The sequence below is a fragment of the Physella acuta genome, unplaced genomic scaffold (genome assembly GCF_028476545.2).
Source record: "Physella acuta isolate Inbredline_101_S28 unplaced genomic scaffold, ASM2847654v3 ptg000902l, whole genome shotgun sequence".
Classification (NCBI taxonomy): Eukaryota; Metazoa; Mollusca; class Gastropoda; family Physidae; genus Physella; species Physella acuta.
In genome coordinates this window covers 73,594-86,630 of record NW_026732419.1, presented here as the reverse complement: position 1 = coordinate 86,630, position 13,037 = coordinate 73,594, and the positions used below count along the sequence as shown (strand labels likewise).

At 35.3% G+C, this 13,037-nt stretch overlaps 1 protein-coding gene across 1 annotated transcript; it reads right to left on the bottom strand.

Moving 5' to 3' along the window:
- Positions 1-332: 332 nt before the first annotated feature.
- LOC131953046 (protein draper) lies at positions 333-4,519 on the bottom strand. Its single transcript, XM_059316036.1, has 6 exons — positions 4,395-4,519; positions 3,753-3,911; positions 1,753-1,899; positions 1,160-1,369; positions 679-813; positions 333-561 (listed from the first exon to the last, which is right to left on the bottom strand). Exons 1-6 carry the CDS (start codon positions 4,453-4,455, stop codon positions 398-400), a joined length of 876 nt encoding a protein of 291 aa, XP_059172019.1. The 5' UTR covers positions 4,456-4,519; the 3' UTR covers positions 333-397.
- Between the last annotated feature and the right edge of the window lie 8,518 nt (positions 4,520-13,037).

The window sequence follows — 13,037 nt, the reverse complement described above, 5'->3', positions numbered from 1 at the left end:
TTTTTGTGTTTGCCCAAGGAGAACATACTTGGACCTCGAGTGTGTTGTTGGCCCCTGACAATGTTTTTTTTTCTCCAGGGTAGGGGGGGTGCATTTGAAATGTGTATATATTTCTATATAAATTATATTTCGTTGGGGGGGGGGGGGGGGGGTACGGGGATAACACCACCCCAAAGAGATACGTGGAAGAAACTCTGCCCCCCCCCCCCTCCCCGAACGGATAATTGATAGTTAGTGCAGCCCTCGGGCTGAAAATTTTGGAGACCCCTGGTCTAGTATATAGTATAGTATATGTACTATGGTCATTCACAAACAAAAACCAACTCTTCAGACAAAATCTGAATTTTATTTTATTGTGTAGTTACACGTACACAAGTTAGCCAATGACTGCATTGAATCAGGTCGCTTTTGCTTTTGCTGGTGATTTGTCCTGGCAATAATCACCGGACCAACCGTCCACACACGCAACACATTTTCCATTCTCGTGGTAGCACAGCTGATCAAGGCAGTTGACAGAGCATTTCTTGGCACAGTTCTGACCGTAGAAAGTTGCTGGGCATTCTGTGTTGACGAGACAGAATATGGTGACACATCCAATTTCATTGAAACAAGCCAGAAATGTTTTAAAATAAATAACATTCATTAAACATATGTTTTAAAATGTCAGACGGTTATTACCTTCATTGCACAAACGACCTTGAAAGCCGGGCTTACAAATGAGGCAGTCACCCGAGACGGGGTCACAGTCACGGTCCAGGCAGAAAGCTGAGCATTTACTTTTGCAGTCGGGGCCATAGTACCCGCTTTGACAAGCTATTTAATATGCAAATTTTAAGAACATCAGCAGTAGATCGGCGACCAGTTTTGTTTTTAATATGCACATGTGTAGTATTTACATTTATCTAAACATATATGTATGTAGATACATATGTATATATATATATATATATATATATATATATATATATATATATATATATATATATATATATATATATATATATATATATATATATGTAGATACATATGTAGATACATATGTATATATATATATATATATATATATATATATATATATATATATATATATATATATATATATATATATATATATATATGTTTGTGTGTGTGTGTGTGTGTTTAATATTGAGCAACTCACCTCCACTGATGTATATAGAACAGAGTGACTTCACAACGCCCCCTGACAAGACAACTAGGTCTACAGTTGAAGTCAGATCACAGCTTATGTCAACAGTTCGATCGTTGACCCGTTCATATTTCATACCGTTGCACTTGATCACAGATGGCGCCTCGGGATTTTCAGAGTTGTGGAAATACACTCTCAAAGTGTGTGATGGTTCTGCTAAAACTAGTATTTAAATATTCATTAGGTGCTATTGTTGTATAAAAACGTAACTTTTTTTACGTACAAAATACAATTCTAGTTCTAGCCTTGATACTTTTCGAAAAAAAACTTGATTATATATAGTCTAGTCAGATTGTTGAACATAGAAGTAGCAAAAATTAATGAAACCACACCATTAGCACATCACACCTGGGCCCATCACACCTGGGTCAAACACACCTGAGCCCATCAAATCTTGGGCCATCAAAACTGGGCCTACTACACCATTATCCCAACACAACTGGGCCCAAACCAACTTGGCCCATAACACCTGGGCCAACCTAACTATTAGCCAACCACACCTGGGCCCTACGCACCTGGGCCCAATACCCCGGGACCCAACCCACCTTTGCCATTCGCAACATCAGAGACGAGTCTAAGCCAGTGAAACGGGATTTGTCTGTGCAAGTCTACGATGGCAATATCCACGTCTGGGTTGCACGTGCTGTCATTGCCGTCTAGGAGTATGTCTGATGGATTTGAGGCCAAGTCAACTGGAAAATAAAACACGTGCAAAATCATTAAAATATATAATAATTGGATCTTAAGAATTGGATGACTATTTGTTATTACGCCCCTTTGCCTTATTGTGTTTATAAATCTATGCTAATACTAATTACCATTTATAATTTAAACCAGCATTTACTTATTTTAATTTAATATTTTATAATTGGTTCAGGCAATTCAAAAGGATCAACGGCGGTGGTGCTTCAAGGGTAGACCAAATAAGCAACATGCTAATATCCTCTAACTGACTTTTGAGGAAATAAACATTCCTTAAGTACAGTGTTTATTTTTTGGACAGCCAATGAGAGGATATATGCACCTTGCGTATTTACCTCATCGTTGGTCGCAATAAGCACTACCCTTATTTAGACATTGAACAAAAATTCACTCAGCTTAGCTTTAAAGCCGACACCTTCTACATAGCCTCGATATAAAAATCCCCGAAATATTGCATTATATAAAATCAAACTTTTGATAAAAAATTCTAAAAATTAGCATGACTATAAAAAAAAAAGTTAAATATAGATAACCGTTGACCGAAATAAGCAGGATATTTTTTTCGTCGTCCTGTACGATATAAGTTTTTCCATCAGACACATAAACATTCTACGTTTAGTTCATCCATCACATAATTATCAGTGACCTTACCATATTGACGTGCTAAGAAGGAAGAAATGACGCTGGGTGGGGCACACTTTGCGAAACGTTCATTCTAATGTGACACACCAGGCGAAGGAGTGGAACCCCCAGAGAAAGCGAAAGAGAGAGGGCCCAAGACAGAACTTTGTTCTTGAAGAACTGAATACGGAATGGACGTTTAGAGAGGTTACAAAATTAACAGCCGGGGACCGAACAAAATGGAAGGTTATGGTTGAGGCCATATATTCTACAAGGACTGAAGAGTATTCAATTTAGTTACCATATTGGTGTTAAGATGATTAAAATTAAGTTACCATATTGGAGTTTAGAGAATTAAAATTAAGTTAAGTTACCATATTGGAGTTTAGAGGATTAAGATATGTTACCATATTGGAGTTAAGAGGATTTAGTTAAGTTACCAAATTGGAGTTTAGAGGATTAAGATAAGCAGAGGCGTAGCGAGGGGGGGAGGGGGGGGGGACATATGTCCCCGGGCGCTGACCTTAGGGGGGTGCCAAATTGAAAATTTGAGAGGGGGGGGTGTAAATGAAAAGTTCGAGGGGGGTGCAAATAGAAAGTTTGAGGGGGGTGCAAATGAAAAGTTCGAGGGGGGGGTGCAAATCGAAAGTTTGAGGGGTGGGGGGGTGCAAATGAAAGGTTCGAGGGGGGGGGGCGCAAATCGAAAGTTTGTCTCCGGGCGCCGGGAGGGGTCACTACGCCTCTGAAGATAAGTTACCAAATTGGAGTTTAGAGTATAAAGTTAATTTACCATATTGGAGTTTAGAGAAGTAAATTACCATATTGGAGTTTAGAGGATTAAGATAAGTTACCAAATTGGAGTTTAGAGTATAAAGTTAATTTACCATATTGGAGTTTAGAGAAGTAAATTACCATATTGGAGTTTAGAGGATTAAGATAAGTTACCAAATTGGAGTTTAGAGTATAAAGTTAAGTTACCATGTTGGAGTTTAGAGAATTAAGTTACCAGATTGGAGTTTAGAAGATTAAGTTAAGTTACCATATTTGAGTTTAGATATTTAAATTACCATATTGGAGTTTAGAGGATTAAGTTAAGTTACCATATTGGAGTTTAGAGGATTAAGTTTAGTTACTATATTGGAGTTTAGAGGATTAAGTTAAGTTACCAAATTGGAGTTTAGAGAATTAAATTACCATATTGGAGTTTAGAGGATTAAATTACCATATTGACACCTGCTACCGAACCAGCCTTTTTCACAATATGATCCGTTGAGACAGTGACCAGTTTCATTACATTTTTTGTCCTCACAGTGGCAATTAAAGGGGACATTGAGTATGTCCCCAACTTTGAGTGGCGCGAATTTAGTTGGAGCCTTGTTACCTATTGTAAGAAAAAAATAGAGAGATAAATTCACACAAGAATGAAGTAGGCCTATAACATTGCGTGTTCATCCCTTTTTTAAATTAAAAAAATGGTTAGCCAGGTCAGGTCGGTTAAGCTCATGGTTGCTAAAAAATTCCCCAGTTCGAACTTTCGGTCAGACAGCAACTCTTCTAGGGAAACATTTCCAAAATCAAACAACTTGTTCTTGGTTGGACATATACTATGAAAGCTAATCAAAAAAGAAAAGCAGGCTGAATTTGGTGTCTTATTTGAAATTTTGGAAGGGAATTTTCCCCCAACACAATTAAGATTTCTTGTCAACGTGTTATGCGCCGTATAGACCGTTGACTCCGTTTTCAGCCTGCTTTTCTTTCTGGAATAAATGTATTACATTTATTTGAAAATTCAATAAATGTTTTTAGTTATTTAACAAAGGCTTTCGTAATAATATATTTTATCCAATATCTAAATCAAAATTACCTTGAGCAGTAAACACCAACATACAGCAACACAAAGTAAGTATTAGAGTCATGTTTCCCATTTTCAAATCGCGTGCTTTGTTCAAAGCATATGATAAGGGATTCACACATAGAGGCCTGATTTATATCTTCAAACTACGGATTTTAATTTTCTTTTTATGGGCAGAATTATAATGAGGGAAAATAAAAGCAATGCAGTAAATAATATTACCGAATCAGGAGCGAATTAAACTTGAGTGGGATCCCTGGTTAGATAGTTTCGGGGGTCTTATTTCTTTGTGTGTCTCCCAAGCAAAGATATCATTCAATGCCAACACAACAAAGTTGCCGATTGAAAGTCTAATGCATTATAATGCATTATTATCTTTCGGCTATAGCTTTATCATTACATTTTGTTATTTCTATTAGGTTCCATCAATTGTATCATTTTTTATTCAAATTTCTTACAGGGATCTGTTGAAGATGGGGAAGGGGATGGTATGCTATTTGCAGTGTTTTAAAATGGTTACTGCTAGAAAGATGTAAACGAAAAAAAAGAATGCAAAATCCAGACTAATTTTTCTTCAGAGGTGTATGCGTGAGAAAAATGTAAAATCCAGAATTATTTTATCTGAGATGTGACTCTTAATAAAAACTTGTTTTAGAGGGAATCCCTTTCAACTAGTAAGTTAAGAATATGGAAGAAAAAGAAGTGGATATTTTGAAAAAGCACTGACCACCTTGAAAGTTCACAGAGACAAGCATTCAAGAATTATGTATAAGAAATTTTTTTAATTTCTAATTGTACATTACGAGCATACACAAGGTTGAGTTAATGATCTAAAGCCTTTTGAATACTTTTACTATGTTAGACGCATAAAAGTAAGTATTAATCAGCAAAAAAAGACTGAAAACAATTTTGGATGTCACTGAAACCCGAAAAAACCTCCGCCATTTTGAATTTTCAGTACTTTTAAAAACGATAGGCCTTTTTTGTTAGCAATCAAATGTGTACAACTTATATTTCAGTATATATTAAAACTTTTGTCACGACAACTTTTTGAAAGAGATCCTGGTCAGATTTTTACAAAGTCTGAAAAATAGTACCCTTTTTAGCATTCAAAATTTTCGAAATTTGCAAAAAACGTTTTTTTCTATTAAAGCCATCACAATTCCCTAGTGACAAAAGTTTTATTTCTGCACGAAGAACAATTACTGAAAATATAGTTGGCATTGTTTAAAAAATAAAAATAAAAGTGGTAGGCTTTTTAGTATTAAAAAGTGCGAACTGAGAGAAACAGCAAAATGTAACAAAAGTGGGTCACGAAATTAAAATATCTGTAATTTGTAAAGCCGATTGTAAGCTTTGAGTGTTTCCGAGATTACTAAAAAATTCGCTTATCAAATACATAAGAAAAGCAGCTTTCCCGTGATGCCAGATACAATATGGTGACTGATATAAAACGTTTCATAGAGACTTTTTAGGATTAAGAAAAAATTATTCTTTTTTTAAATAATAGGGTCATAAAAATGGTATTTTAAAGTCATTTTTTTTTGTTTCATTAAGTCTATTATTTTCTTAATTCAAAAATGGACATAGTATACAAAAACTGCAAGAAACCCATCATGGCGAAAAAAACAAGATTTTTAAAAGGAGCATATCCCCTTAACTTCAAGGCCAGTGTTTCTTTCAGACTTTTTTCTCCGGAGGTGGGGGGCACTTGATATTTGGGTGTGGGGCGGAATAAATATTCCACGGAGAGCGGTTGCTGATAAAAGTATATATTTTCTTTATCAATTCCGTTTTTAATTGTTGTTGTCCTTGTCGACGTCGTCGTCGTAGCCCCCCCCCCCCCCTCCCCCGAATGAATGCCTGGAAAAAAATCTCTGTTCAAGGTTTTTATTTTTAATCATACCAATATATAGAATTCAATTTATTTTTTTGCTTTTTATTGCATTTTTTAAATTGGAAATTTTTAATGTGATTGTGATTATAATAAAAGCCTATAAAAAGACAACGCAATTGAAAAATACAATTAGCTAGACAATAAATAAGAACAGATTTATTGTGATAATTAGAACATTAAAAATAATTTACCATATTGGAGTTTAGAGGATTAAGTTAAGTTACCATATTGACACCTGCTACCGAACCAGCCTTTTTCACAATATGATCTATTGAGACAGTGACCAGTTTCATTACATTTTTTGTCCACACAGTGGCAAGTAAAGGGGACATTGAGTATGTCCCCCACTTTAAGTCGAGTGATTTTAGTTTGAACATTTTTACCTATTGTAATAAAAAAAAGAGAGATAAATTCAAACAAGCATGAAGTAAGCCTAAAACATTGCGTGTTCATCCCTTTTTTAAATTAAAAAAACAAATGGTTGACAAGGTCAGGTCGGTTAAGCTCATGGTTGCTAAAAAGTCCCAAATTCGAACCCTCAAAAAGATGAGCCTCTATAGCTGAGACAGCAACTCCTCTAGGGGAGACATTTACAAAATCAAACAACTGCTACTTGTTCTTGGTTGGACAAATACTATAGAATCTAATCCAAAAAGAAAAACAGGCTGAATTGGAGTCTTATTTGTAATTTTGGAAGGGCATTTTCCCCAAAACAATTTAGATCACATGTATGCGAAAGAAGGATGCAAAATCTGGACTAATTTTTCTTGAGAGTTGTATGCGTGAGAAATATGTTAAATCCAGAGTTATTTTAGATGAGAGGTGAGTCAGGACCTGATTGGACCTCAACGTAAGTTGACACGTAATACTTGTGTTAAAAGGAATCCCTTCCAAATAGTAAGTTAACAACAAGGAAGAAAGTTCACAGAGACAAAGACTCAAGAATTATGTATAAGAATTTTCTATTTCTAAATATACATTACTCTACAGGCGTACAAAAGTATGAGCTAGCCATACTATGTTAGACAAACCACCCCACCGCCCCCTCCACCTCCCCAGTCTATACCCCTCTTTAAATTATCAAGATCGTAACCTTGCCACTAACCCTATTAGTATCCCTCTCTCCCCATATAAAAATTTGCGCACACAGAAAACTACCTACAGATCGCACAACGTCACAAGAACCATGTGCGTGAAGAAATTATGAACGACAACCACGCCACAGCAATAAAGATTTTAAAAAATATGCTGACGTTGGTCACGTTTCGAGGTCAAATTTACCTAAAATTATAAATTTGGTATCAAGGAATAGCGCCAAATGAATTCTTCGTGATGTTAATTCAATTATGTTTTTATCACCTGAGAAACACCACTTTTTAAACATTAAAATTAATTAACTAAAGCTATTTACTGGTATGACTAAACATAAAAAAACTGGGCGCGCAATGACAGAAATTGACCATAGGTCTTAATTTATGTTATAAAACGTAAACCTATCAATTAACTTCAAGGCCAGTGTTTTTATTTCAAGCTATCTCTCCGGGGTGCGGCTATTGATATTGGGGAGGGAACTAAATTTCCCGGGGGGGGGGGGGGAGGACACTAGTTTAATTATTTATTTACTATGTAAATCCCCCCCCCCCAAGAGATATATAGGTCTATATTATAGCACTCAAATTATTTTTTGCTTGTAAGTGCATTTTTATTTGGGAATTTTTTATGTGATTTATGATTATAATTAATTGAAGCCTTTCAAAAAGTAAATATAATTGAAATCACAATAAGCAGGACAATAAGTAAGTTCAAAATTATTTTGCTGAGTATTTTGAAAATGATTTATTGGCATCCTATTTAATTACCTCACTGTCACCTGTTTGTTTTGTTTGATTTTTCGACATCATGTTATGTTATGTTATGTTATGTTATGTTATGTTATGTTATGTTATGTTATGTTATGTTATGTTATGTTATGTTATGTTATGTTATGTTATGTTATGTTATGTTATGTTATGTTATGTTATGTTATGTTATGTTATGTTATGTTATGTTATGCTATGTTATGCTATGCTATGCTATGCTATGCTATGCTATGCTATGCTATGCTATGCTATGCTATGCTATGCTATGCTATGCTATGCTATGCTATGCTATGCTATGCTATGCTATGCTATGCTATGCTATGCTATGCTATGCTATGCTATGCTATGCTATGCTATGCTATGCTATGCTATGCTATGCTATGCTATGAAGAAACCCATCATGGCAAAAAAAAACAAGATTTTTTATAAGGAGCATATCCCAGTGTTTCTTTCAGACTATTTTCTCCGGAGGTCGGGGGCACTTGATATTTGGGTGTGGGGCGGAATTCCGTTTTTAATTGTCGTTGTCCTTGTCGTCGTCGTCGTAGTCCCCCTCCCCTCCCCACGAATAGATGCCTGGAAGGCTTTTATTTTTAATCATACCAATATTTAGAATTCAATTTATTTTTTGCTTTTTATTGCATTTTTTAATTAAGAAATCTTTATTGTGATTATGGTTATTTAAAAAAAACTAAAAATAGACAACGGAATTGAAAAAATACAATTATCAAGACAATAAATAAGAACAGATTTATTGTGATAAGTATTTTGAAAACGATTTAAGGTAAAGGTAAAGGTAAAGGTAAAGGTAAAGGTAAAGGTAAAGGTAAAGGTAAAGGTAAAGGTAAAGGTAAAGGTAAAGGTAAAGGTAAAGGTAAAGGTAAAGGTAAAGGTAAAGGTAAAGGTAAAGGTAAAGGTAAAGGTAAAGGTAAAGGTAAAGGTAAAGGTAAAGGTAAAGGTAAAGGTAAAGGTAAAGGTAAAGGTAAAGGTAAAGGTAAAGGTAAAGGTAAAGGTAAAGGTAAAGGTAAAGGTAAAGGTAAAGGTAAAGGTAAAGGTAAAGGTAAAGGTAAAGGTAAAGGTAAAGGTAAAGGTAAAGGTAAAGGTAAAGGTAAAGGTAAAGGTAAAGGTAAAGGTAAAGGTAAAGGTAAAGGTAAAGGTAAAGGTAAAGGTAAAGGTAAAGGTAAAGGTAAAGGTAAAGGTAAAGGTAAAGGTAAAGGTAAAGGTAAAGGTAAAGGTAAAGGTAAAGGTAAAGGTAAAGGTAAAGGTAAAGGTAAAGGTAAAGGTAAAGGTAAAGGTAAAGGTAAAGGTAAAGGTAAAGGTAAAGGTAAAGGTAAAGGTAAAGGTAAAGGTAAAGGTAAAGGTAAAGGTAAAGGTAAAGGTAAAGGTAAAGGTAAAGGTAAAGGTAAAGGTAAAGGTAAAGGTAAAGGTAAAGGTAAAGGTAAAGGTAAAGGTAAAGGTAAAGGTAAAGGTAAAGGTAAAGGTAAAGGTAAAGGTAAAGGTAAAGGTAAAGGTAAAGGTAAAGGTAAAGGTAAAGGTAAAGGTAAAGGTAAAGGTAAATGTAAATGTAAATGTAAAGGTAAAGGTAAAGGTAAAGGTAAAGGTAAAGGTACAGGCACAGGTACAGGTACAGGTACAGGTACATGTACAGGTGTAAATGCATATGCAGATACCGATGTAGATGTATATGTATGTGCAGATGAAGGTGCAGGTGAAGTTGCAGATATAGGTGCAAGTGTAGGTGTAGGTGTAGATGTAGGTTAAGGTTAAGGTTAAGGTTAAGGTTAAGGTTAAGGTTAAGGTTAAGGTTAAGGTTAAGGTTAAGGTTAAGGTTAAGGTTAAGGTTAAGGTTAAGGTTAAGGTTAAGGTTAAGGTTAAGGTTAAGGTTAAGGTTAAGGTTAAGGTTAAGGTTAAGGTTAAGGTTAAGGTTAAGGTTAAGGTTAAGGTTAAGGTTAAGGTTAAGGTTAAGGTTAAGGTTAAGGTTAAGGTTAAGGTTAAGGTTAAGGTTAAGGTTAAGGTTAAGGTTAAGGTTAAGGTTAAGGTTAAGGTTAAGGTTAAGGTTAAGGTTAAGGTTAAGGTTAAGGTTAAGGTTAAGGTTAAGGTTAAGGTTGAGGTTGAGGTTGAGGTTAAGGTTGAGGTTGAGGTTGAGGTTGAGGTTAAGGTTAAGGTTAAGGTTAAGGTTAAGGTTAAGGTTAAGGTTAAGGTTAAGGTTAAGGTTAAGGTTAAGGTTAAGGTTAAGGTTAAGGTTAAGGTTAAGGTTAAGGTTAAGGTTAAGGTTAAGGTTAAGGTTAAGGTTAAGGTTAAGGTTAAGGTTAAGGTTAAGGTTAAGGTTAAGGTTAAGGTTAAGGTTAAGGTTAAGGTTAAGGTTAAGGTAAGGTTAAGGTTAAGGTTAAGGTTAAGGTTAAGGTTAAGGTTAAGGTTAAGGTTAAGGTTAAGGTTAAGGTTAAGGTTAAGGTTAAGGTTAGGTTAAGGTTAAGGTTAAGGTTAAGGTTAAGGTTAAGGTTAAGGTTAAGGTTAAGGTTAAGGTTAAGGTTAAGGTTAAGGTTAAGGTTAAGGTTAAGGTTAAGGTTAAGGTTAAGGTTAAGGTTAAGGTTAAGGTTAAGGTTAAGGTTAAGGTTAAGGTTAAGGTTAAGGTTAAGGTTAAGGTTAAGGTTAAGGTTAAGGTTAAGGTTAAGGTTACGGTTAAGGTTAAGGTTAAGGTTAAGGTTAAGGTTAAGGTTAAGGTTAAGGTTAAGGTTAAGGTTAAGGTTAAGGTTAAGGTTAAGGTTAAGGTTAAGGTTAAGGTTAAGTTAAGGTTAAGGTTAAGGTTAAGGTTAAGGTTAAGGTTAAGGTTAAGGTTAAGGTTTAAGGTTAAGGTTAAGGTTAAGGTTAAGGTTAAGGTTAAGGTTAAGGTTAAGGTTAAGGTTAAGGTTAGGTAAGGTTAAGGTTAGGTTAAGGTTAAGGTTATGGTTAAGGTTAAGGTTAGGTTAGGTTAAGGTTAAGGTTAGGGTTAAGGTTAAGGTTAAGGTTAAGGTTAAGGTTAAGGTTAAGGTGTAGGTGTAGGTGTAGGTGTAGGTGGTAGGTGTAGGTGGCTAGGTGTAGGTGTAGGTGTAGGTGTAGTTGTAGGTGTAGGTGTAGGTGTAGGTGTATAGCTCTTAGCAAACACTAATCTTAAACCTTTTTAAAAAAACAAAAACGTGTTGTTTGATGTGTGGAGGTTTTTTTTAGCATTTTGTGACCGTGTGTGATAGTGGGAAGAAAGAAGGGGAAGAAATTTATTTTTGTCAAACAAGCGCGACGTAGTTTTTTTAATGTCCCCGAAACACAAAGTTATCAATGGATAACGGGTAGTCTAGTAAATATTAAAATAGTATGACTGGCTTTGTTTAGTGATCGTTGCGCACCTTCTATCGCTGATGCTCAATACAGTGCAATTTATGATCCTCGAGTGTGACGAAAATGAGTCTATGAAACGAATCGGTGCACGCCATAGATTTGTATTCCAGACAATCAATCATGACCACCATTCGGCCTACCGTACGTCAAACAATTTGCCTTTTATGTATATTTACATTTTCTATTTGTATGTGTAGAAATATGAACTCTTGTTTCTCACAAAGAACACATGTCTAGTTTATTGAAGAAAGATCTTTCGTTTACTTTATTTAACCATACATTTGATGACAAAAAACGTGGGTACGTTCGCCATCAAATTTCCAAAATTCCTGTGTTGTGTGCTTTTCGCTTTAATCATAAATCTGCCCGACCCACGTTTTTGTCATCAAATGTATGAAGAGTCATCACAAGAACCTGCACAGCTCGAGGAAGCACAAAATTTACGAGCAGTCATTGGTAGATCCCCTAGGGTCGGAAGAAAAATTTATTTTCTACTTTTTAGTCCACAAGAAAAACGTGGTTTTTTTTAAAGTTTTTTTTAAGTATTTTATTTTATCCTTTTTAGTCCGTTGCTACACATGAAAAACGTGGTTTTTAAAAAGTTTTTATATAGTTTATTTTCTACTTTATGTAATGACTTGATTAAGTATGACTTGACTAAGTGTTTTTAAATACATAAAAATTTAGAGGATTTTTTATCAAAATAAAAAGGATGAAAAGGTTTTTGAATGCTTTTAGGTAGTTGGCCCACCGTCCATCCCTCCTCGAACAGATTAACTGTCGATTCTCCACCCACCTTAAGCATTACACTGTAAAACATTAAAAAAAAAGAGGCTGAAATTAAACTAAAATGATTAATTTTGCTGTGCTCGATTCTGGGGCTGATGGTTCCGCATTCTCTCCATTTCACGGATAGCATCTTCATTGCAAGGTTTTCTTCCTGCTAATTTCTCGAGATCCAATTCTTCGATACGCAATCCTTCCAACGAGCGAACTCTGCTTAATGCGACGTAAGCCTGTCCATCCGCAAAGAGCTTGCTTCCTAGGTTCACCACAGCTTTGTCCACGGTACATCCTTGCATTTTGTGAACTGTCACTATGCCCAGACGCCTTTACTTTCCCTAACGTGAGTTAGGTACCCATCAGAGTTGGGTGGACTCAGGGACGGTCTACTGACTTAAACCCGGATTCGAACTCGAGACTAACGGGTTAGCAGTCCATCTCTCTACCGCTAGACCACTCCGCCACTGATAAAACCTCTTAATTTTGATAAATCTGGATTGATAATTTTTGCTTTAGAAATCATGTCCTCAATTTTAGGGTCCTTGGGGCGTAATTTAATTAAGCTAATTTAGGTCTCTAATTGCTAGTTTTTATGATTGCATCTGAAATTGTTAGGCGAAAATAGCCTGAATGCCGAATTTCAGATCTCTAGAGCAATCAGAAGTGGGCTAATTTTCGTTGTCAATTTTAACAACAAACAAACGCGAAGCTGAGTTAATAAAAACGTGTTAAAAAGCACTCCAT